The 24,987-nt window shown below is 47.7% G+C and overlaps 7 protein-coding genes across 7 annotated transcripts; 4 read left to right on the plus strand and 3 right to left on the minus strand.

Moving 5' to 3' along the window:
* Positions 1 to 333: 333 nt before the first annotated feature.
* Positions 334 to 7,779, plus strand: TREMEDRAFT_72862 (uncharacterized protein; the record flags this gene model as incomplete). The annotated part of the gene is made up of 6 exons (XM_007002099.1): positions 334 to 543; positions 647 to 1,588; positions 1,631 to 2,359; positions 2,405 to 5,338; positions 5,384 to 7,312; positions 7,420 to 7,779. 5 exons carry the CDS (start codon positions 334 to 336, stop codon positions 7,280 to 7,282), a joined length of 6,714 nt encoding a protein of 2,237 aa, XP_007002161.1. The 3' UTR covers positions 7,283 to 7,312; positions 7,420 to 7,779.
* A 212-nt stretch (positions 7,780 to 7,991) lies between these two features.
* On the plus strand, positions 7,992 to 10,477 carry TREMEDRAFT_67030 (uncharacterized protein; the record flags this gene model as incomplete). Its single annotated transcript, XM_007001845.1, has 12 exons — positions 7,992 to 8,182; positions 8,484 to 8,577; positions 8,647 to 8,708; positions 8,758 to 8,822; positions 8,993 to 9,128; positions 9,181 to 9,209; positions 9,254 to 9,374; positions 9,462 to 9,554; positions 9,793 to 9,930; positions 10,011 to 10,115; positions 10,166 to 10,244; positions 10,295 to 10,477. The coding sequence occupies 12 exons, from the start codon at positions 7,992 to 7,994 to the stop codon at positions 10,475 to 10,477; spliced, it is 1,296 nt and encodes a 431-aa protein (XP_007001907.1).
* Positions 10,478 to 10,601: 124 nt separating this feature from the next.
* Positions 10,602 to 13,823, minus strand: TREMEDRAFT_25984 (uncharacterized protein; the record flags this gene model as incomplete). Its single annotated transcript, XM_007000633.1, has 9 exons — positions 10,602 to 10,800; positions 11,054 to 11,198; positions 11,367 to 11,556; positions 11,652 to 11,709; positions 11,812 to 11,927; positions 12,131 to 12,469; positions 12,658 to 12,785; positions 12,962 to 13,059; positions 13,462 to 13,823. The coding sequence occupies 9 exons, from the start codon at positions 13,821 to 13,823 to the stop codon at positions 10,602 to 10,604; spliced, it is 1,635 nt and encodes a 544-aa protein (XP_007000695.1).
* Positions 13,824 to 14,035: 212 nt separating this feature from the next.
* On the minus strand, positions 14,036 to 15,511 carry TREMEDRAFT_25323 (uncharacterized protein; the record flags this gene model as incomplete). Its single annotated transcript, XM_007000553.1, has 6 exons — positions 14,036 to 14,245; positions 14,409 to 14,647; positions 14,692 to 14,806; positions 14,873 to 15,026; positions 15,111 to 15,248; positions 15,297 to 15,511. 6 exons carry the CDS (start codon positions 15,509 to 15,511, stop codon positions 14,036 to 14,038), a joined length of 1,071 nt encoding a protein of 356 aa, XP_007000615.1.
* A 2,042-nt stretch (positions 15,512 to 17,553) lies between these two features.
* On the plus strand, positions 17,554 to 19,900 carry TREMEDRAFT_26275 (uncharacterized protein; the record flags this gene model as incomplete). Its single annotated transcript, XM_007000681.1, has 7 exons — positions 17,554 to 18,018; positions 18,064 to 18,330; positions 18,464 to 18,647; positions 18,769 to 18,948; positions 19,054 to 19,218; positions 19,259 to 19,427; positions 19,477 to 19,900. The coding sequence occupies 7 exons, from the start codon at positions 17,554 to 17,556 to the stop codon at positions 19,898 to 19,900; spliced, it is 1,854 nt and encodes a 617-aa protein (XP_007000743.1).
* Positions 19,901 to 20,081: 181 nt separating this feature from the next.
* On the plus strand, positions 20,082 to 21,496 carry TREMEDRAFT_67034 (uncharacterized protein; the record flags this gene model as incomplete). The annotated part of the gene is made up of 4 exons (XM_007001846.1): positions 20,082 to 20,203; positions 20,400 to 20,508; positions 20,732 to 21,013; positions 21,320 to 21,496. The coding sequence occupies 4 exons, from the start codon at positions 20,082 to 20,084 to the stop codon at positions 21,494 to 21,496; spliced, it is 690 nt and encodes a 229-aa protein (XP_007001908.1).
* A 327-nt stretch (positions 21,497 to 21,823) lies between these two features.
* On the minus strand, positions 21,824 to 24,276 carry TREMEDRAFT_36907 (uncharacterized protein). Its single transcript, XM_007000793.1, has 4 exons — positions 23,317 to 24,276; positions 22,329 to 23,211; positions 22,211 to 22,273; positions 21,824 to 22,028 (listed from the first exon to the last, which is right to left on the minus strand). The coding sequence occupies exons 1-4, from the start codon at positions 24,026 to 24,028 to the stop codon at positions 21,989 to 21,991; spliced, it is 1,698 nt and encodes a 565-aa protein (XP_007000855.1). The 5' UTR covers positions 24,029 to 24,276; the 3' UTR covers positions 21,824 to 21,988.
* Between the last annotated feature and the right edge of the window lie 711 nt (positions 24,277 to 24,987).

The raw sequence follows: 24,987 nt of genomic DNA on the forward strand, positions 1-24,987 counted from the left end.
CCTTACTCGTACTGCTCACTACTTCCTACTACTCACTACTATCTCATCACCACCACTCCTCCATCTCATCCTTACTCAACCTGACTATCACTGCCTCCTGTCATCTCCTGTATCCCTTGAGCCCTTTGTCAGGCCTGCTCCTGCTTGTCAGTTCATATCCATCAGTCTGTCCACTCGATTACACAACAATAACCAACCTATACGCCTTCCGACCTCCCCCCTCCCCCCTTTGATCGATCCCGGGATGCACCTCGAATGAACCGCCCTCCCGGCCTCAACATCTCTTCCATCCCCTTATCAGGCCCCAGATCACCTTCCTCGGCGTCCCCGTTCATGGCGCTCCCTCCTCCTGGTCTGGGTGGGGGAGGACCTCGTGCCGGTCCTCCCCCGGGGTTCGCCAGTATGGCTCTTAACAATGGACCAGCCACTGGGGGTGGAGCCAACGATTCATCAGCTCTAGCCATTGTCAAAGCTCAGATTGTATTCTTGCTCTCCTCGATGACAGAAGAGAGCTTTGAAAGAACATCGAAAGAGCTCAAAAGCGTGAGTTCACGTTTCGTGATTTATATCAACCTCATGTCTCTGATGTTGTACACATGCTGACGAGGGACAGTTGGCGACTAACAACGGACCAGACATGTATCAGCATTTTCTTAGACGAGCGGCAATGGCATGTCAAGCTATCATGCAAGAGGCCATACGACATTATCAACAGTACATGGACGATCCGGCTGCTCCTCCATTGGAGTTACCCAAGAGTTCTAACAGTGCATTGGCATGGCGACTTCTCCTCGTGGAGGCTGTGAGAGCAGCTAAGGATATCTCTCTCGCTCCTCATTTCGCCGTTGTCATGCTCTCCTCATATCAATCCACTGCTCTACCCTTACCTCACCTTCGCATTCTCGGTTTATCTCCTTCACTAGATTTTTCTCTCTCCGCCTACGCCTTAGCTACTCCTCATATCTTTCCACCTACTCATCCAGCGCATGAATCGGTTGTCAATCTCCTCCGACAATCTCTTGGCAGAACCCTCGATCTTCTCCGCGCTCCTAATCTCCCATTCTGGTACATAGACACAATACCTCACCACCCACCCATCATTGACGATCTCACATTACAAGAAGCCAGAACTATTATACTCGCCGTTTATCCTAAATCATCTTCCTCTGGACAAAACTCACCTTCCCGATCTCCTTCACCCGCAAACCCGACCTCTCCCCATCCGTCCTTCCTTTCATCCCCCCAAAGAGGAGCTTTACTCAATGCTCTGACGATCAAATTTTCATCACCGGCTATCATCCTTCAAACCCTCTCAGCTCTCTCCCCAGGGGGCAGACCAGGAAGTGCAGAAGCTATACCTCTCGAGGATATACTGTTCGAGCTTGGAGAAAACCTCACACAGGATGAGGGAACAGTTGAGGCAGTGATCACGCGATGGTGGGCGCGATGGCTGCTTGAAGGACCTCGAGAAGAGGTAGAGCAAAGAGTGACAGAAGAAGCCAGCAGAACAGTGTTGGGCTTATGCGAGGGAATGCGGGATGGACGCATCACAGATGTTCATGGAGTGGTCAAAGGTCTGAGTGCGATCGTGCGTGTCACCGTATGTTGGCAAACCAAGGCTGACAAACAGGACACCATCAACTGGTCTCACGTGCTGAAGTCTTTCGACGCACCTTCCAATATCCTCGCTCAACATTCGTCCGGACAGCTTTTGCTCGCCCTGTTGTTGATCCCGCCGCAAAACCCACATCCTCCCATTGCGGGTCTCTATCCCGCCGCCGCCGATCAACCTATGTGGGCCAACCTATCAAACCTGGTCGCAATCACTCAACGCTTGACTTCCATCCCACCAGACGTATGCCCTATTTTCACGATAGACAATCCTCCTTCTCCTACCTCCTTCGCCCGCGTTGTCGACCCTCCAATCAATGAATCCTCCATGAGCAAAGTGGCCCGTCAACAAGCTCGCGAGATTCAGGGAGCAGGCGTCTTCAATGCCCTCGGTCTGTTGCAAGTGCTGTTCGCTGCGTGCAGTGTGGGTGACGGGGACCAAGATGGCAGTGAACTTGCCAATGCTGCTTCTCAGATCCTGGAGCGAGCCACCAACCTTGCACCGGAGCTGGTCTTGCTGGCAACTGAGAAACTCCCTCAACCTCTTCCGGCTGCAATTGCTGAGCTGCAAACTCGGCTACTGGCTTTATATCTTTCTACCCCACCCGCCAACATCACTGCCTCACAACTTGTTTTCCATCAAATGTGGCAAAACAACCCAGACTATCTAATGTCAATATTACTCGAGTACTACGGAGAGGATGAGCACAATCTGAGCAGAGTCGTGGAGATCGGCATCGAGATAAAGGTGAGTACCTCCGTCTCCCTGGAAGTCCGACGCTGATATGTGCAGATCCTGGATAAACTCCTTGCCTCAAGTAATTTGCATTTTTCATTCGATGTTGCCGCCCTCGTATCGAACAAAGACTACCTGAATCTGGAAGAGTGGCTTTCCGACGGTGTCGCCGTGAACGGCTCTGACTTCCTGCATGGCATTTTCGACTTTGTTGAACACAAAATCCGATTGGAATCAGATCATAGTCATCTTCCCGAAAGCTCCCCTCCCCTTCTTGACACGCTAGGAGAAGATGTCTACTCCATTTTCATCCGGGTAGTTCGAAATGCCGACAACCTCACCCCCGATGACATTGCTCGCTTCAAAAACCTTCGAACCGAAATCCTCATCCTCCAGCCGCGTTTGCTCAACTTACGACCGGGCAACAATGACGAGCATGGCTTCCATGTCGCCAAATTCAATGCCGAAATGCGAGAACGGGTGGACGAAATGTACCGACGCATGTACAGCGAAGAGATCAAATTGGACGATATCGTCGCAGACCTCAAGAAATGCAAAGAGTCGGAAGACGATACAGATCGGGAATTATTCGATTGTGCTCTTCATTCGCTTTTCGACGAGTACAAATTCGTTCGCTCATATCCTCCTAAAGAACTGGCGATGACTGGGATACTGTTCGGCGCTATCATCGACGAGCGATTAGTCAAGGACACACCAGCTTTCGTAGCTACGCGATACGTACTGGATGCTTGCAAGTCATCTCCACAGGAGAAATTCTATCAGTTCGGTATCAACGCCCTCAGTGTCCTTCGCCGATCACTGGTCGATTTTCCAGGTCTGTGTCGATCCCTTCTCGAGATACCGGCCATACATGAGTCTCATCCGGTCCTCGTGAACGAGATCACATCCGCGTTGGCCGAGAGAGAGGAGATGGACCAACAGGGTGGCATCAAACTCGCTTTCCCCGCTCTCAAACTACCAATTCTCATCGAAGAAGGCGATGACGAGTTCAGGGAGCCAGATCCCAAAAAACGCGACGCAATCATGTTCATCATCAATCAAGTCTCAGCTTCGAATTTTGAGACCAAGAGCCAAGATCTGGCAAAACTTCTTGAGGATCAGTGGTCGCGATGGTTTGCACATTACTTTGTCGATGTGCGGGTCAGCTTGGAACCCAACATGCAGCCGACGTATGTTGAGATTATGGATGCCCTTCATTCTGCCGTCTTCGAAAAACATGTTCTGTGGGAGACTTACCGCAAGGCTCGCGACCTGTTAAACTCTGAGCAAACACTCGCCTCCTCTACCGAGCGGGTCCTCCTGAAAAATATCGCGATATGGTTGGGGAAAATTACCCTCGCCCGTAACAAACCAATCAGAATCCGCGAATTGTCCCTCAAAGACCTCCTCATTCAAGGCTATGACAACAAGCGACTCATCGTGGCATTACCATTTGTCTGCAATGTACTCGCCTGCTGTCGCTACTCGATCGTTTTTCACCCTCCCAATCCGTGGCTGGTCGGTATTCTCAGCTTGTTGGTCGAGTTCTACCATTATGCCGAGCTTCGACTCAATCTCAAATTCGAAATCGAGTTGCTTTTCTCTGCGTTGGAGATCCAACTCGCGTCAATAGAGCCGGCCAACGTTCTCAGAGTTCACGTCCCTCCACCTGCACCTGGTCCAGATGTGCCCAATCGTCTTGAACTCGAGCTCCACAGGGCAATGTCAGAGATGATAGGTGGCACACAACGCTTCAATGAGCCGCCGGTCAACGATGCTATGGCTCGCATACACCAGATCCAATCCGAACAGGCTGTCGCTGCCGCACATGAAGCGTTCCTGCGCCGGGTAGACGAGTTGATCTCGCAACTTCCAGAGCAGCTCATCTTCAGCCCAGACTACCCAATCTTCCAAGCTCCTACCCTGAAGCGGGTTGTGCATCACTCAATCGATCGATCCATTCGGGAGATCATTACGCCTGTCGTCGAACGCTCAGTTACCATAGCGGGCATCTCGTCTCGAGATCTGGTATCAAAAGATTTTGGTATGGAGGGCGATCCGGCAAAGCTCCGTCATGCTGCCCATTTGATGGTCCAGAATCTGGCCGGCAGCCTGGCCATGGTCACTTGCAAAGAGGCTCTGCGCACCAGCATGATTGGCAACGTGCGAGCCATGCTAGCGCAGAACGGATACACAGATGAGAACATGCCAGACATGATGATTCACGGTGTTGTCAACGACAATCTTGGTCCGGCTTGCGCCATCGTTCGAATTGCTGCTATGGAAAAGGCAGCCAAAGATATCGACGTCAATCTCGGTCCGCAATACGCTGCGAGGAAGGCTCACAGAGAGTCGCGAAATCAACAACCATTTTACGACCCCGCTTCGTTCTCTGTCGTCATTTCCAACGCCGCACTACCGGATCCTTTGAGGTTGCGGAGTGGCGGGCTCAGTGCTGCTCAGGCTAGGGTATATGAGGATTTCAGTGAACCTCCCAAGCTGGCTCAAGCATCTGGCCCCATGAACGGCGATCATCTTACGGCATCTTATCGTGAACTGAGCATTCAAGATTCGCTCATCCCCGGTGACATCAAACATGGACCTTCACCTCGACCTTATTTGACCGACGAGGTTGAACGGGTGGCATCACCTGCTTCAGTCACTTCTCAAGCCAAAATGCTCGAAAAATTCCACGATATAGTCGGTGAGATCGAACGACTCATTGCCGAAGCTCAAGTCGACGACATCTCGGAGCTTCCGCCCAATCACGAGATCCGTTCGTTGGTTCATGCCATCGTGCTCCGAGCAGCGCAGTCCTCGGACAGGGAGGCGACTGTTTTGATGTCTGCACAGAAGACCGTGCAACTCTTATACAAGTCCAAATCTCCGCTCGGAAGGGACGTCTATACCCTGATGCTGCAGAGGTTGTGCGAGTTGTCCGGCAAAGTGGGAAAAGAAGTCAGGCAGTGGGTCATATACTCGGACGATCTGGTGAGTTTTCTTTTCCACACTATCTGCAGACGCTGATGATGGTAGCGAAAACTCAATGTGCCCGTGACTGTCAATCTCATCAGAGCGTCATTCGTCCAAGCCGCGGAGCTGGATGCTCAAATTGCCAATCTCCTCCTTCGCTCTTCCACTCCAGAAGTCATCACGTACGCCGCGGAACTTATTCGTCACTGTTGCCTCATCGATCATCCTCTGGTCCCCCGCAACGGCTTTGCCGCCACTCTTACGGCTCTCGTCAATCTCCACGACAGTGGGCAGCCCATGAGGGTCGTCGATGACTTACTGGATGATCTCCGTGTCGGACGTGATCGATTACGTGATACCCCAGTTATATCCAATGGCGACGACGAACATAAACCCGCTGTCGATGCCAAGTTGTCCGAGCGACTCGCCCACTTCTTCCTCGACTGGGTACGGGTCTTCAGATCCAGCAAGAATCCAGAAGCTGCTTTCGTTCCGTACATTCAGTACCTTCAGAAAGAGAATATTCTCAGCGGCGAAGACGTCTCCTCAGCCTTCTACCGTACGGCCATCAAGACAGCAATCGACCTGGACTCTTCTCGTAACGCCGATGGACAGCTACAATTCTTTGGTACCGATTCGTTGGCAAAACTCATCATCCTCATCGTCAAGAACTATGGCGACAAGAGCGGGGCTGCGAGCGTTTCACGCGCAGTGTACTATTATAACAAGATCATGACCATCATGTCGTACTCTCTCGTTCAAACTCATCTAGAGCATGGCGAGAATTTCGATCAACGCCCATGGACGAGGTTCTTCACCAGCATGTTGAGCGAGCTAGGATCTCTGGAACGAGGTCTACCGGACACATTCCATGGGTGCATGAAACACTTCGCCAACTCACTCGGCATCACTCAACCCGTATATGCCCCAAGATTCGCCTTTGGTTGGTTTTCCATCGTCACGCACAGGCTTTTCATGCCCAAAATGCTGCAAGGACCGAGAGACGACGGTTGGTCGGAATATCATCGATGCCTCATGTGGATGCTTCGTTTCTTATCACCCATGCTCAAGACGGGTGATATGACAGCTTCGTCAAGATTCCTCATCCGTGCTACCCTTCGTCTTATGCTCGTTCTCCTTCATGATTTCCCTGACTTCTTATCCGAGTTCTACCATACGCTCTCAACTGCCATCCCCACCACTAGCGTCCAGATGCGAAACGTCGTCCTCTCCGCTTTCCCATCGTCTGAAGCGCCTCTCCCTAGTCATTACGCCTCCCTTGCGGAACTTGTCCCGCTCATGCAACGATTCCCTACAGTTCGCTCGGACTACGTCTCCATTCTCAATTCCGGCAATCTCAAAGCTGGCATCGACCAATTCGTACGAAATGGTCAACCCACCCCACAGATCCTCGCTGGTGAACTCAAGAACCGCATAGCCGTCAAGACTCTCGCATCGGATGGAACACCGACCATCACATGGAATCATACCATGCTTCATGCTGTCACCTTTTACCTCGGTACTTCAGCTATCGGTCGTCGTGCGAGCCAATCAGGTCATGCATCATTCGACCCGCGTGCGGGTGAAGTCACTCTTCTGACTCATCTGGCTATAGTTCTTCCGCCAGAAGGACAATACTATCTTTTATCTGTCATTGCGGATCAACTTCGTTATCCCTCCGCTCACACTCTATTCTTCATTTCTTACGTCCTCTATCTATTTTCCGCCTCTTGCCGTTCAGCCACCGAGACGCCAAATGATTTGGCCGAACGTATCGCCCGTATCCTCCTCGAGAGGGTTTTGGTCAAGAAGCCTCACCCGTTCGGGTTGGTGGTTGCGTTCATCGAGTTGCTCGATAATGACCAATACGGGTTTTTCGATCAAGGTTTTATCAAGGCAGAACCGGAAGTAGCGGCACTCTTCTCGCAAGCTAGGGGTAATTTTAAACGCCATCAGGTGTAATACGGGATCTTTGGTTTTCAATCGCATAGGGTGGGTTTGTGTTCGTCTAGTAAATCATCCTTCGAATAGCGATTGACTTGTCGTTGACTTTTATGGAGATGGTATCGTTGTAGATAAGGAAGATGACTGACCTACAGGATCCCAATTTTAGACTGATTCTCTTACTCTGGGTATTGGTCATCTGGTCATTTGTGTTCAACAAGCATCGTCGCATTCCAACATCCGAACCTATCCTATACCCCTCTTTCCATCAACGCTGTATGTTTTAAATGAAGTGATAAGAAGAAATAAACGATTATACCCTGTGTTTGGTTGGAGAAGGACCTTAAAACGCTCTAATGCGAATGCAGAGTGGAGATGGGAGAGAAGGAAGGGCGAGGGGGAGAGTGATGTAAGCTTCAGGTCGGGGCGGAAGCCTCGGTTGGAGTAGTGTACAGTTTTTAAAGGGAATTACTCGATTTAACTCGATCCAAATGCAATGCATGGCATGTAGTGTGATATGGGGATGTTGTTCCCATGGCGTTTGAACAGTTAACAACAAAGTCACTGTTAGAGTACATGATAGAGTCAACCTGCGGTGACATTTCCCCCCACTTCATCCCCACCTCCACTTGGTCACCCTCGGTCTACATTCCTTCGGTGGGCTTTCGTACGAGTATCCCCTTTCCTTTCTACTCTTCACAACAATCCGGTCAACAAGCGGCCAGCGATGTCGTCAGAACCACTATTAGGTACACCTGGAACATCATCCTCGCCATCACCGACACTAGCTAAAAGGAAAGCAATCCTCACTACTGTCGTAGTTCCCATCCTTCTGTTGGCGGGGATTATATTCGTAGCTATCAAAGGCGAAGGGATACCGAAGGATGATTTAGGTAAAGCTAGGTATTATCTCAAGAGGTGGGTAGAACTTTGTATTCCTTCTTCCTGCTCCATACATCGAACTAGGACCCTCTGTAACTCGTTGGACATGTCAGCTCTCGGCTTGGCGCCTTCTTCACCTTGCACAGTTCCCATTCCGAGATCACAATCTGCCTGACCTTTGATTCGTCCCAACATGATCCTTATCTTGTTCCGCCCTAATTTCACTCGCCATTGAGAAGATCGAAGATTAGCGGGAAGGACACATCCACACCATGGTCGAGATTCTCTGAAAGCAGAAGAGAGGATAGGAACTCTAGAATGTAAGGCTAAAGTGCAGTTCTCCCGTACTCGACGGTCATGTAGATCTACCCATAGCTATGCGAGAGATCTACGGGAATAATTTATCCGCTTTTGATCTGGATGGACCATTAGTAAGTCCTCTGATATCTCTGGTCAGAATGCCATATGTATTTTCACATAGATGACCAGCTGACTGGTAGCCTGGACATTATGATACTTCCCGAGCACGTAAAGGTCACCTTGGGGGTTTCTTCTGGGCCATGTGGGTGGTTTTCACTTTGATAAAGCCCTTGATTGACACTAACGTCAAGCTTCACGGAATGTAGGGAGGAAGAAGAAGGAAAGGACTTTATGATTCCCAGTGTGACCGTCCGAGGTGAGTTCTTCGTTACATTACAATTCACTTCCGAAGTGAAATCCTCTACATAACGTCTCTTCTAATGCCTTGCTACTCATGCTTCCGGAGAGGTGTATGGTGGAGAGGAGCCGGAAGGTAAAAGAAAAGGATATAGTAAGTTTCTATCGTTGAAAGCTGAACGTCATTAGACACACTCGAGCAAATTGACCTCTCTGTCAACCTCATCGAAAAACATTCGTCCGACTATGCCTTGTGTAGGACTGCAGATGATGTAATGGCAGCTATACGTGCCGGAAAAATCGCCAGTCTTTTGGGGATGGAAGGGTGAGTTACTTCCTTGCCCTCACGTCTATGACGGAAAGCTGACCAATATCAGTGCTCACATGTTGGGTAACTCGCTAGGGGGTCAGTCCAAATTCTGGTGAGGGAGTTCGAAGCTTATCATGTAGTCCTCCGTACCTACTATGACTTGGGAGTCAGATATCTTACCCTTACACATAGTTGCAATAATGCCTTTGCCGATTCAGCAGGTATATTTGGTGATGTCGAGGAACGATGGGGTGGATTGTCGTGAGTCCCCAGTCTCCGTATCCCTCCCTACGGTCATCTGTACTTTGGAGGGAGATCCTCGGAGGAATACCAGGGCTGATATGACAGACCTTTGGGGAGAGAATTAGTGAAGGAGATGAACCGACTTGGTATCATAGTGGACTTATCACATGTTTCCGACAAGACGGCTTTGCAAGCATTGTGAGTGGATCTTTCCGTTGTTCACTCCATGTCAAACTCCAAACTATATCCACCACAACATATAAGCCAGTTCATCACTACCTCATGCTCAACATCGTGCCCGACGTACCCTGTATCATGACTGTTGTGACAAAACAAGGTCATTGAGACTTTGTGTGACTTTTATCATACTTTGGACCTCTTCCACTCATGTTGACCTGAGCTTGTTCCACAATGTAACCCAAACTGACAAACCCAGATCTATCACCCGAGCTCCCGTCATGTGGTCTCACTCTTGTGCTAGACATTTCAACGATATGCAACGTAACATTCCCGACGAGGTCCTCGACAAAGTCGGGAAAGGTAAAGGAAAAGTGGATGGTGTGGTGATGGTAAAGTCAGTCGTCTACATCTTCCTTCACCCACTTGCCATCCTTCTTGTCATTGAGATCCACCTGATGTTGATGCTCATGATAGCTTTTACAACAACTTTGCGCTTCCTAAGGATCAAGCCCCATTCGCGAATGTCAGCACTATAGCGGATCACATTGAATATATTGCGGATCGTATCGGTCGTCATCAGTGAGTCACCCTCAATGCCCCCTCCTCAAATATATCAGCTGATAACACAGCGTGGGTATCGGATCAGATTACGATGGTGTCGAAGTAACTCCAGCGGGATTGGAAGATGTTTCTAAATATCCTAACCTCGTGAGTTCACTCTGCATATACGTAAAATGAAATTAGAGTTGATATCCCAGTTTGCCGAGTTGATCAAGAGAGGTTGGAATCAACGCGATCTATCTCTTTTAGCAGGAGGAAATTTACTTCGTATCATGCGTGGTGTAGAAGATGTCAGTAAGAAACTTCGTAAACATGAAAGTCCAAATATGGCGAAATATGATAAAAGACATGATTTAGATGGACACAAAATAGATTTTTGAAAAGCAACCCTTATCCCTCATCTCTAATCGAAACGTATTAGGAGTGTCAGTATGAAAGTATAAAGGAAATACATAAGATGATTTGAATGCATAATTTTAGATTGGATGTTCATATGCTTGATTCTTAATTCTCCCCTTGACACGCACGTTCCACATCATCGATCTCTTTTGGCGCTTTGGACGATAAGATCAATGGTCCATTTGGAGTTATAGCTACTTCATCTTCTATTCGTATCCCAATTCCGTGAAAGGCACTAGGGAAAGAGTTATCGAATGGGACGTATATACCAGGTTCGATGGTGACTACATTCCCATTGACTAAACTGGACACGTTAGCGAGAAGCTCGATCAGTGTAAAGGTCTCAATCTGGGTCTGGTCGACTTCTCTTTCTCCCCTCTCACTATCCATTTTCCGATTCTCACAAACGACCTAAACTGAAGCACAGGTCAGATGTAATCCCGAAAGATATGATAGTTTCTTCCAATATACTCCAGTCATCTTTTGTTTGCGATATCAAACATGTGAGGGTTATGGTTGACATAAGAATGATCGGTCGGATAGAGGAGGATACTCACGGAGACGAACGATCGGTACTGGGACAATCATGTAAGTCTGAACCTAAATGATGGGATAAGAAATGAGGGTAAAGTTTTCTTTCAAGATCCCCTGGAGAAAGTCTGAAACCTATTTGTCGTAATTCTTCAGTCAACATCGAACAACCTATTATCAGCTACTTCGTCTATTTCTCCCTTCAAGTATAAGTAAAATCTTGCCAATGACAATCATCAGATCATGGCGTGTTTACCAAGTTATCAAGTCTGAGTAAATGTCGACCCAGAGGAAAGCGGTAGAGCGAAGGGGAGGTCTATAAGAAGATGGAAGACTGACTAGCTCTATGTAATTCGTTCAGACTGATCCCATCTTCTATCCTACATCGCCGGACACATTCTTTCTGTGCGTTCAGGACGGCTTCATAGAGATCTCTCTGAGCAGGTGTGAATTTCCCATTGGCAGGGAAAGTTCGGGTGATGTCTGCTGCGTAGTGCGAATGTTCGCATCCTGCATCGATGAGGATGAGCTGGGATCAGCACGATTTAAAGGATACTTCATGGCTCGTTTGTGGAGATGGTTAGTAGGTACTGATGATGGGTATGAGAGATGCAAGACACTCACATCGTTATGTTCGATAAGACAATTGTTGTGTGTGTAATGAATAACCAAAGCGTTGGCTCTGCTTGTCAATTCCATCGAGCAATTGTTTGCTATCTCATGAAACGAGGGAGCTTTTGGAAATGTGTTGATGTGATAGGTTAAAGAGATGAACAATACTCACCCACTTGCTACCACAGGCACGTAGGCTGGTCGATCTGCACCGTTCATCGCACAATGATATTCGAACACCGCGGCAAGTTGCGCTTCACTTTTCCCTGGCTCAGCGAACTTCATGACCTAAAAATTAGCGAGTCGCATTACCGTCTAGTCCAGGACTGTGTACGAGCTGGGCAGGGTGGTATGCCAACCACCAAGTCATCCGTCCTCTTGAAAAACCGAGGGGGAAAGGGCAACAGACAGGGTAGGAAACGCTGTACAATGTGTGAATGGAAGGGGTTTAAGACAGACGTAGAAAAGGCGAGGACGAATGATGGACTCACTTCAGCATGCCCCGCTGCACTGATATCAGCAGCAAGCTGCATCCTTGCCAACTCATTGGGACTTTTGACAACCCTCAATCTCTGTACCTCTTTCTCCAAAGGCTTAGCTTTCTCTCCGGCCAACGCGGCAGCTATCAACAGATGTGGTGGATCTTTATCACCAAAGGAATCAGAAGTTGCGTTAAAAAGCTTCAACAGCGAAGATCTCTTTTTGGGCAGACGAGGGTGGAATGGCTGAGAGGATCGTGAGGGTGAAGGAAGTGGAGGGAGAGAGGCGTATACGTGGTCCGATCGGAGCAGGGAAGGAAGGAATGAGCTGAGGGAGGTATGTGAATGAGCCTGATGTCAGATATAATTACCCCAGATAATTCGTGTAACAAAGCAGGGAAATTCGACGTGACCGTCCGATCAAAACTCTATGACTTCATGAGTTTTTGACGGACAGAAATATAAGAAGTCAACGAAAAGTTATATAATGTCAACATTGGAGAAACGTTCTTGATCAGAGACAGAGAGACATTACGTACTTCGTCCGCTCCAAAGATGGAGACCGCTCCTTCTACACCAGTACATTCTCCGGCCCACAAAGCTTCATGGGTATCTTTGGGGGGTACGAACAAAGTATATTTATAATCTCTAGACGAAGAATTCGATTCTGAAGCTCTTAGCACCGAGTACTTATAATGAAAATCGAGGATCATTTCCACTTCGTTCAAGAGGCTCACTTAAGATGACACTCAGTGGATTGACAGTTGTATGAAAACAAGTGAAGGTGATGCTAGGACGATGCAAGAGTTTTATGGAAAAGGGGAGAGGGAATATGAGACATACCAAGTACGAGCGTGGCTTCTGGTTCATCGAACCCTGTCAAGTAAAAGAAATCAGTAGCTACTTTAAGTATCTTTCTTATCAGTAGGGAAAAGATGTACCTTGACGAAATTTGTAACTTGAGAAGTGAGTATGAATATTCTTCAGCTCTTGAATATATACGACTCACAATATCTCTGTCACTTAGCTCATCGATCTTGTACATATCTTGAACCACTATGTCTGTGAAGAGACAATTGACACACATACGAGCTACGATCTATGATGCTCTATAGCATGAGATGGGGATGAATCAAAGGTGCTTCGGACGAGCTGGAAGCTCTCAACCTCCATGAGAGAAGAACAAGAGAGAAGGTTGGATACAGACTGACTTAGGAGCAAAAGCCGGTGGAATTAGGAGAACAACAACCTATGATACTTGTACACGATGAAGGTGACGAGGTACCCATTGATAAGACTGAAGATTGAAGAAAAACAAAGATAACCTACGTTGTGACATCAACCTCACTGTTCCACCCATACAAATTACAACCGCACCTTCCGGTAAATTCTTCATCAACTTTCTTCGTCTATCTTCATATTCCCCAGCTGGAATACCAGGTGTGAGATCATCAATCTGAATGAGATGGGGATGAGTTTTCGACAATGGTTGACCATATTTCCCAGGTTTTACCTGAATTCTGGACAACGTTGATATGCTGAACTTTCTCGATTGAAAGTATTGGTGATTTCGATATGAACTTGAACTTGTCACAATACCTCTCCAGCTGGCAGAAGTTCTCGGTGATTCTGTCAAATGTGAAAGAAATAGAGGGATATAGGGAGTAAGTTGTGATGATTTGAGGGTACGTATAGGTATAGACATACCTGTACGAATATGAATCGCAAGATTGAATGTGAAGGTGACTTTTCTCGATGAAACTCTCGGTCCGAATTTCCGATCACCATATCAACCAGGTTAGAACATGGACATGGGACATACTGCATGCTGCAGAACATCACGTATCATGATGATCAAGAACACAAGAGTGACTACACTCGCATGAAATAGATCAACTAACTCAATGATGACATTCACTAGCCAGCTACAAAAGGATGTAAGAGAGCGTCCCGTGGAGTGATCCTTCTAGATGGATCTAATTGCAAACATTTGTCCAACAGATCGATGAGATTTTGTATCATTCGTAATTCCTCGTCCCTCATTTTCACCTGAACCGATGAGGGAGGCAAGAGTCTAGAACGTAGGTCTTTCGTGGCTTTGGACAACACGAGGGTTTTCGCAACGTCCTATAAGTCAGCTTACCCGAATCCTTCGTTGCGCTGACAATCCTTCCGCACCATGCATTCCCAGACGCTTTCCCTAGATGGCGGGCGTGACAACGACTACTGAACCCATGACACAGGAGAGTCAAGACCTGAAGTGAGAGTGATGAAGATATGTTACACTCACTTGCCCGGTAATCTTGTCCTTCTCTATCGATATAAAATTCAATCCTTCGTCGAAATGCATCTCCCCAAATGTCGCTTTTTTGATCATCCGATGGTTGAACTTGCCCTTCACCTCCATCATAAGGAGCAACATGTGATTATTTGATCGACCGGGGAACAGAATCTTGCCAGTGTAGAGCTCATACAATGTGCAACCGACAGACCACATGTCGATAGCCGTATCGTATGATAATCCAAGGACTGGTCGTCAGTCAGACGTCAAAAAAGCAAATGCGGCCACTGACTGATCTCAGGAGCACGGTAGAAGCGTGATACGAGATATGGAGTTATTTCGCCATCCACAACGTCTGACGCACTTCCTAAATCACAGACTTTCAAAGAAGCCTTGTTCTCAGTAACCTAACTCACGTCAGCGACATCCTTGATCTGCCTTTTCGGATCACGCAAGTATAACTCGCAACTCACCAAGATATTGTCAGGCTTGATGTCGGCATGCACAATGTTGCATTTTCGCATGAGGGAGAGTGCGAGGAGCATCTGGTGTGCGTAGGCGCGAACAGCTCGCATGTTCAACCCAACATCTTTGCCAAACCGCTTGATGACATCGCGAAGGTTCATACTGTGAGTCAGTAAGTCTGCCATACCTACTACGACACAGTCAAGATCATTCCTCCTGGATCTCAGCAAGCAAAAGCAAACTCACCTCAAGCTTTCCGTCACGATGCAAAGATGACCTCGGTGTTCAAATGTTCTTTCCAGTCGCAACAGATGCTTTCGATCCTCCGGGTCCGCATCGTTCAGTCTCTTCAATATCTGAGCTTCTTTCCGGCCCGCCACGTACCTAACAAGTCAGCTGCGTCGGCGGTCTAGTCAGAAGAGAACAACCTACATGCTTTCTTGACTGCGAATGACCTTGATGGCCACTTCTCTCCCGACCACATCCTGCCGTCGCTCCTGATCCACAGCCTTGAGCACCTTGGCCTTGACCACGCTCGAGAACATGCCTTTACCCAGATTGATCGTGACTTGATATCTTCCATCATCCAAAATCTCTCCAGGAGTGATCCGATAATACCCTTCTGGATCGTCCACATTGTCGACCATGGCCGGAGCAACGACTTTCGACTTCGGCTTTGTAATCACCTCTTGAACCTCCGAACCACTATCGACTCCTTGCCTCAAGCGTCGGATAGTCACCTTCCGCTTTTTCTTTTCCCTCTCCTCTCCACCAAACGCGGCGAACATGTCCTCCTCTTCCTCTTCCTCCTCAATCTCAATCTCTACCTCCTCCCATGAGTCCTGCTCTGCTTGTTCTGCCATTGGTTCTCCCACACCCTCCGCAACCTCATTAGCTTCTTGCAAGGCTTCGGCGTCCTTCAAGCGTTTCTCTCTATCTGCCACTCCCTCTTGGGTAGGGTCGTAGTCGGCTGCGGAGATCATCAGGTCTGCCCCGACACCGTTCTGTGTCTGATCGGGTAGCACACCCTCACCGCTAGGCCCGCTTGGCTTGGACAGGTCGAAATCATTGCCCATTGGGGTAGGAGCAAGAGAGGGTTCTTTGAGCGGAGTTACGGCGGTCGTGATGGACGTGGTACCAAGCTGTCTCATCATTGGTGTCACACCTGCAAAGGTCAGCAAAATAGGAATCTCCGTTATAGAAAACTCACCAGCAGTCGTATTCTGCCCCGTTCGCGTGCCTCCAGTGGTCACGCTGTCCGCCCCGGTTCCAACGACCTGCGCAGGCCCAACAACAGCCGCTGAGACGCCGACAGGCTTACCGCCATTCGCCTTGAACTTGGCCATTATCTCCTCTCGTTTTCTTCTCCTCTCCTCTAAGATCTTCTCCGGATCAACGACTTCTTCCAATACCACTACCGGTTCGTCATCTATCTCCTCCGCGATCTTCTTACTCTCCTTCGGTCGGGACTGTCCGATCTCGCGTTCGAAAACATTTGAATCCGGTCTTGTCAGAGGCACAGTCGACCTCGGGCCCGACGGTATCGCGACGGTTTTAAACCCTCTTGGAGGTGGTCCTGGAGGCTGCCGAGGTGGATGAGCATGACCGTTCGTATGAGCGGGTTGACTCGATGTCGACGAGCGTCTGGGGGAGCCGTAAGGGAGGGATACTGGAGGCTGTGGTGGCGAAGGTGAATCAATCCTGGAAATTTTGGCATCAGCTAAAAACAACGGTCAAAGTACTCGCCTGGTATGATACGCACTCGCCTTCCTCCTTTTCTTTGCTTTTATCTAGTCTTCTACGGTCAACATCAACCCTCCCATTTCGGTAATGGCGTGGATCCCGAGCAGGCTCACGCTCATGCTCACGATCATGGTAGTGTCCACGATCCCTCTCCTTATCTCTACTTCCTTCCCAACGGCTTGATCCACCATGACCATTCCTTGACCTGTCTCTGTCTCTCTCTCGGTCATAGTCTCTCCTATCCGACTCCCTTCTTCGGTCTCGATGGTCGTCATGCCGCCTTTCTCTCTCGCGGGAACGGCTGCGATGCCGTCTTGGCTCCTCGTCGTTGAGGAACGCATCGCGCCAGTCGCGTGGCTTGTCTCGTCTATCGCGAGAATCTCGATGAGAAGAGTGACGCGAGGGGGAATGGTCGAGGGGACGTTTTGTACCTGACATGAAGTCTGTGTGAGAACGATAGTACTACGGGTGTAATAGAAAGTTTACAGGTGTACAGTTTGGTAGTCCCTTTGGTTTCTGCCTTGTCTGAGACCGAACTGATATGAGTGAGCAAGCCAGGCAACGGGTAGAATATATCAAGTGTGAGAGCGAATGAAGTAGTTGCTAGTTGCTGAGTACGCTGTCGGTGATCCAGCCGTAATTCCGCGGAGAGATCGAACGTGGCACTTTAACCAAATCAGCTTCCAGCAGCAAAATGCATGCTAAATCGTCCACATCCCCTAGGGACTTACTATTCGTAGCCTACTGCATCATGCATCATACTACGTATACGCATATATGTCCGATACAGGCAGATGACAATGTGAATATGGTGCAAGAAGAGGCAAGGGATGTATGTCATGCGCTGGACGTTGCCAGTGAATGGAGGACAGTAACGTAGGATACAACGCACCCTGTCAAACGAAATCAGTCACGTCGTGTTCACATCCTTCATATGACTCTCACAATGACAGCCTCCGCATCCACCTTATCCCCAGTCCAAAGGGTACAGCTAGCTCATGATCTACGTCAGACCATACATGAGCTTCGTGACCGAGGTCTGCTCGTAGCTGTCAAATGGGCCTCCGAGCTTCTCTCCTCCCTTCCTAAAGAATACCGTTTAGCTCCCAACTTACCTTTCTCACCCCCACTCCAGCCTCATCAACAGGATCCAGGTTCATCCCCCATAACTCTGGTACCACGTCAATCCATGGAATTCCTCCCCTCTCCTGGTCCAGGCGCTTTCGACCGATCCATGGAAGCAGGTCCGAGTAGACCCAAAGGGCTCGATCCAGTTGACATTTTGGAGGAAGACGAGTTTCAATTGGCTAAAAGCTACTTTGATATCAAAGAGCTTGACAGAGTGGTGTTTGTACTTCGAGAAGCCAAGAGCAAAAGAGCTATTTTTCTTCGAATTTACTCGGCATTTCTCGTGAGTCACTCTGTTCATGCACTGAGATTGGCTTATAATGGACAGTCGGCTGATAGGAAAGCTCAAGAAGCTTTGCCTCATTTCCTGGATACTAAAGAAGAGCGATTCGCACTCTATCCCCCTCTGAATGCTCTGTTGGATGAACTAGCGGAAGATTCGGATCCCTACTTGACTTATCTGAGAGGTATCATTCATATGCGACTGGATCAGCGTAGTGCGGCTATCGAATGTTTTGTACAGAGCGTGAAGGAAAAACCGTACAATTGGAGTTGTTGGAGTCAATTGGCACAACTGATCAAATCACCCCAGATGGTATGTCGAGCCATTCTTTATATTCTCATCCTTTCTCTCCCGCCTCAATCTTACGCAAGAAAGATCTGCGTTTGTCCAACGTATGCGCGCAATACAGGGAGAAGACAGCGGTTCATTCATATTGATCATAAAGCTTGTCGAAATCAAAGAACGGCTCCCATCCTCACCAATGTTGACTTTCTGCGCTATCACCGTCATGCTCGACTTGCACACGGCGACGGATATGATCATGAACATGATTGATGAACTCCTCGAGATTTTCCCTCACAGTATACACCTGCAATCACAGGCTGCGATGGTGTATTATCACATGCGAGGTGAGTGACTATTCTTTTCCACTATGACCTTCCGCGGCAGCCGTCTTGTGATCCTTCGTGTCCTGTATGGAGGTTGGTATCGGATTACCACATCATGTCAATGGTGTCGCTGATGAGAAAGACTTCGAGACTGCCGAAAAACAGTTCGACGCGGTACACCGGATAGACCCTTATCGAATGGACGAAGTGGACATATATTCCAACATGTTGTATGTGATGGATAAAAGAGCCAAGTTGGGCAAATTGGCCCACGAGTACGCGGAGATAGATCGAAATCGTGCGGAAGTTTGTTGTCTAATAGGTGTGTGGGAATTTCTAACATCGGCACCTTCATCCTTATACACCTGCCTATATTCCCCTGTCCGCTCCAAGAGTCGCAATCAAGAGATTTGACTGACCTTGACAGGAAACTACTACTCTTCCCGCGCAGATCACACGAAAGCTATCATCTATTTCAAAAGAGCCCTAATGCTCAATCGCGAATATCTTCCGGCGTGGACATTGATGGGACATGAGTATGTAGAACTCAAGAACTCGCATGCGGCTATCGAGGCGTATCGTAAGGCAATAGGTCAGCTTCTATGTGAATAGGTCTTCAACATGCTTATGAGCAGATGTCAACGCTAAAGATTATCGAGCGTGGTATGGACTTGGTCAGGCGTATGAACTGCTCGACATGCCAATGTACGCCATCGAGTACTACAACCAGGCGACATCGTTACGGCCCAACGATTGTCGAATGTGGACAGCGTTAGCTACGGTGTATGAGGGGTTACAGCGGTATGTTTCATTCCTCGATCATCTGTTTACTCCCTAGACTGACTATCAGACTTCCGGACGCTATTCAAGCTCATAATCGAGCATTACTCGGTGCTGACTCTCTTCAAACCCCCACCATACTTCAAAAACTCGCCTCACTCCATGTCACCCTCGCCCAAGCTCACGGAGAATCACACTCTGCCGAGAGTGTTGAATATCACAAGAGGCTTTTGATCCACGGAGAGCAGAGTGGGACTAACATATCGGAACTGGTCGAGAGTTACATGGCCGTTGCGGAATGGGAATTACGCGGTTTGCCTTCTACCAGACAAGTGGTCGTGGGAGTGGGGCATGGACGGACGAACAAGACAGAAGGGGATTGGGCTTTGGCACAGAGGTATTTGGAAAAAGTATCTCAGACACATACTACCTTGAGGGAGAAAGCTGAGGAGTTGTTAAGATTGTTGAAGACAAACGAGTTGAGACGTGTTTGATAAGAGCCATGCAGAGAATTATGACCTCACCTTTCTACCTTGTTCGGTATATAAAAAACTCGATCCTTTGAATTGTTGAAGCCTTCCTAGTAAACTTCGCCACTGACTTTAGTCCTACTCGCTCAAACACTTGACATTCACTTGTTTCTTCTTTCCTCACGATATACACCAAGTCAAGAAGATGAACTGCGATGAAGATATACACTATGAAGAACTCCAAGACGTTCCTGATGAAGTTCGTACACGGTTGTCAGCGGGGGCAGGAGGTAACGTCAATCTCTGGAAGTATATAGATCAGAACAAGTAAGCTTAAGCCGTTCTCGTTTATAATGACCTTATCCTTGTCGTTTCCCCCCATTCTACCCTCCCTACTTCTAGAATCGTATCCCACCATTGTAAATATTTCGTTGTACTTGTGAATCCCAACTTCTCACTGGTCTAGAATCTGGGAAGAGATGTCAAGTTTGGATAAAAAGGAAAGATTTGACTGATGACCAAGCGTTACAGGTGTCAACCTTCTCAATCCCGATTCAGCACCTTGGGTCATTAAGACTTGGGATCAAAGATTAGATGAAGAGAAATTAGTAGAATCGGGAGTTGATGATGATGTGAGTGATTTTACTTAACATATAACTTTGACCTACAAACCAGTCTCTCACACTTTTACTTCTGACAAAGCTATCCTATTTCACAACTGTCTCATTCTTCTTCATCGTCCTCATCAAAAGACATCAAGTACTCTTTGACTAATCGAAATCCTATTCTACACGCTATTAATATGGAAATAGGACTATCAAAATATGTCAAAGCATTAAAATACTGACATCCCAGCTGATCCTTCATATACCATTCACATCATCTCTACGACTTCGTACTCTTCTACTACTCCCTCCTCCCCCTTCTCACCCACATCGATCATCCCGTTTGAGAATATACGTAAACTTACCTCATTGTCCAGATTTCGTAGAGTTGGAAGGAATGAGAGCTGTAATGGATTTAGATGTATCTCAACCTCTGAGAGAAAACAGAGGAGCGGATGGAAGAAGAGATATTGAAGAATGGGGATTAAAAGTTCAAAAGATGGCAAGTGTACATAGTGTTACTTTATTATTTGTGAGTGAATCTTAGGTCTCCCTCAGCTCATATATCCCTCCACACTTCGTTACATAGATATTAACTTTTAAATATCATGACAGCCTCCCCCTTTCATCAATATCAATATCTACGAAAATTGATGTCATCCATGTCTATACCTTACATTTCGTAGGAAAAACACCTACCATTCCGGATACGTAGAGTCATTCGTGGACCGAAAGGTTTATGGTGTTCTCTCTTACGAGGAAAATATGAACGAAGTAGGTTTTTGAAAGGACCAGCTTAAATCGGAGGGTAAGAAGAATCAGTATGTTGACATCTTAGTCCGAAGCAATCACATCACGTCGTTCTGCAATATACTACGTCGGATTCAAAGGTGACGCCAAACAATTACTCATGGATATTTCAAAACTCGGCCAGGTAGCAGCAGAAGATAAAGCGGATAATCCAGTGGATGAAGTGACGGAGAAGCGGGCTGCGGGGAATACGACCATTCGTTGAGTCGTACTTGAAGTCAATCGTCTTTCTGAACAACCACCTATCAGTCTTGTCAACCCGATTGTATGAGTCTTGTACATAAAGGGGAATCATCTCTCCTGACAAGTTGTGATCTCGATATTACCTCTTCCTTCGATCCGAGTTGGTCGGGTCAGGCTGCCGAACCACGGTCGTTGTAAAGCCACAAGCCCGCGGGGGGTGAAGCATAAATGGAGTCGAACAGAGAAGAGGATGGGGTCGGATTGTCAATGTGATGGGAACGAAGATGATCCAGATGTATACTATGAGATCATTACGGTCCTATTAAGGAGAACATTCAAGTCTCGATGAAGAATCATATATGTCATATGCATCTCGAGCTAAAGCACCAAGTGAAGAAAAGTGTTTAACACGATGAAAAGTGGTTATTGATTATTGATACAAAAGATGTGGTAACGCCGTGCTTTGCCGTTTTTTTCTTTCTTTCTTCAACTTGAAGTGTGGTGATGCAATGAATCAATCTTTTGTTGGTGGAAGTGAGATTCCACGAGTAAAACTGTATGTCAGTGATCAGTGAATTTACAATTGGGTCACAACTCTCGCTCCACCATCATCGTCCATTGTACGTTTACTATCTCCTACGGCATGACTTCCATAAGGGAATTGACGCTTGTGAAGAACAATCTGTGAATGGAGCTCTGAGTGAGGTCTGAGGACAGGAAGATGACAAAAACTCACTCTCTCAACAAAACCTCCCTGGCCAAAGTATCATCCTCATCCGGTAATTCCACAGGTGGTAAACTGTTTCTCAATCAGTACCTCATCCCATCAACTTCTCAGAAGATATTTCACTCACTTTGCTCGAAGACGTTCAATGGCCTGCCATCTCGATCTCCAAGGAGTTATATATTCAGCTTGACTCATATCTGAAGCATCCCTAATATGTGTGAACCTCGCCGCCATATCATTCGCCAACTGAGCTATCTGTCTGACCAAAATAGGTAACGATCGACGACTGACGACTTTACCTTCTCCCAAAGGTGAAAAATCTGGAATTCCAGGTGCTCTCTGCAGTGTTACAGTGAAGAAATCACCACCATATTGATCTTCCGGGACTGAGGTGAGAGCGGTAGCAGGGGAATGAGGGGTTATGATGATATTGATAAGGTTGAAAGCTGTTTTGATAGTATCGAAAGCGAATATACCTCCAGAATCGTTATATACGATTTTAACAAAATCATTACCTATCAAACGTTTTTTATTATTTTGAGTAGATGTTTCAAGGTTTGGCATCATGGTGACTGTATGATAAACCGTTTGAGTTAAATCGTCCCACCAAGCATAAGCGTATTCTCCATCGGAATCATCTTCCGTATCTAAACCACCGACGGAAACGTCTACTTGTCCTTTCAGTCGGAGGATACGACCTAAACCTTGAAGAAAGTCGAGATAAAGAGGAGAACCGTCGATATTGGATAAAATCTCATCCTCGGCGATTTGACCAGGAGCTACATATATAACAGCGATTTTCATCGTATCGATCACAGGAGTGTATCCGATGTTTTTCAATGCCCGCATATACTTTTCTTCAGACGGTATGATACGTCCTCGAGGAGCATCAAGTGACGAGTAAGGATATGCGGAGAGTAGTTGTAAGAATACATAGGCAGGTTCAATGGCGACATCTTTACGTCGTTGTGATGGAGTGGCACCAGACCAAATATATCCATGTTGAGAATCTCGATCGAAATCCTCAGGGGAAGGAACGGATGATTTGACATTGACGATTTTCTTCACTATGTCCTCTGACGAGACCTTTCCGATCTGCTCTTCAGTCTCGGCACCGGCTATGGACAAATCGTTGGCGGTAGAAGCTTCTTCTGTCAATGGTCGCAGGATCGTCCGATTGGCCATGAGAACAGCAGGTAGGGTCACCAGGTCGGCATTGGCTTCTCCTAAATCGAGCAAGGGTACATTCTCCAATTTTCCGGTCTGGAGTATGGTTCCTGTCGGTCTGGTGATTTCAATCCTTGTCCACCCACTTCGAGCATTGACCCATATAGTCACAATTTCCCTCTCCAACAGCCAGCTCTGTTTCTTGATCGCCTCCTCGTTTTCGTCCGACATGACCAAATCGCCCAAGAAACTCTTGGCCGGTTGAGGGTCGGCATTGCCGTACGTATACCTAGCCAGCCAGTCAAAACATACTTCCGCCTTTTCGTCCACAGCCGTCCGTCTCGATTTGGCCTGCACCAGTCGTTTCACGATATCACTCACGTACAAGTGTCGTTGTGGGAGTTTTATAGCCATGAACCAGACGTAGATAGAGAAATAAGCCAAATCAATCACCTGCTGTGATAAGGTGAACTCTTGTCTATCTCCAGCGGGTTGCTCGGAACGCGCGTTGTGTTCAGATATGTACCCTGTAGCGACAGCGAAGACTAGACGGTAGTGATCCTGAGTAAAGTTCTTGAACAATTGTCCATGACGACAGACGGCGACCAGAAACTCGAGAATATGAACAGCGATGGCGGTGGTAGAAATGATGTCTTTCATCCGTTCGACGATGGCTAAGAGATGTCGACCGAGATAAGTATCGAGTTCATACACACAAAGGGTCAACGCTTGAATGACAGGCTTGGACACCTCTCGTCGACCTTGTAAACCCTCCGCAAAAGCTTGGATCAGAAGATCATTCTGTTCTCGACTGAGGATCGAGCTGTAGCTGATAAGAATGGACAGGGATTGATACGCGACAGCATTGATCTTGATGCGAGTGATGAACGATGGAACGTTGAATCGTTTTTCCCATGGAAGAGAAGTAGACATAACACCCTCGCACAGAGCTTCCACCAAGGCGCGTACCTCTGTGGCGGCACGAGCACCATGGAAGAACGGTTTGTTGCGAAGTTGCAGCGGTAAGAAACAAAGTACGTAAGAGACCAATTCCCAATCATGACTGCGGATGATCCCATTGAGTACTCTGAGATACTCTGAGACGGGAAGCCACACACCTTCGACGGGTGGGGAAGCTTCGTCTCGTAGAGATGGGAAGTTGGGGTTGTACGTCGTCATCCCCTCGCTGGGGAGTGCGTCCGGAGGTAGCTCAAAGATAGGTGGGTCTGGGATGAACCATAGTGGGTTGTATGATACCGGTTCTGGTCCTCGAGTGATGGGCGGTTGCTTAGATCTGCTCCTGCTGCGATGACCTTCGTCTCGGTTCCGAGAGGCTCGACCTCTTTCTTCGTTATTTTCTGAACGGCTCGGACCAGCAGGGGTACGAACACGTCGCGTATCGGGGAGATCCATCGTAGCATCTCCCTGTCTTGTCCTGTGCAGGATTTCGGCAAATGGCATGGCGGCAATGTCGATTCTCCTCCGTATGAAGATTCGATGCTTTCCATCCGCTCGAAGACGCATGAGCCATTGCAGTATGATTAAACGAGCTCTTGGACATCTGGCCGGTACCGCTGAAGACGATGCCGATGCTTCTAGAGATGAACTCGTCATGGGGA

This window comes from Tremella mesenterica, assembly GCF_000271645.1.
Source record: "Tremella mesenterica DSM 1558 unplaced genomic scaffold TREMEscaffold_1, whole genome shotgun sequence".
Classification (NCBI taxonomy): domain Eukaryota; kingdom Fungi; phylum Basidiomycota; class Tremellomycetes; order Tremellales; family Tremellaceae; genus Tremella; species Tremella mesenterica.

Coding starts and splice junctions, on each gene's coding strand:
- TREMEDRAFT_36907 (XM_007000793.1), bottom strand. CDS start 24,028: ATGAAAGACATCATTTCTACCACCGCCATCGCTGTTCATATTCTCGAG. Junction 23,212..23,316: donor CAACGATTTGTCCATAGCCG/GTGCCGAGACTG, acceptor ATTTCGATCGAG/ATTCTCAACATGGATATATT. Junction 22,274..22,328: donor ATTGAACGTCTTCGAGCAAA/GTGAGTGAAATA, acceptor ATTGAGAAACAG/TTTACCACCTGTGGAATTAC.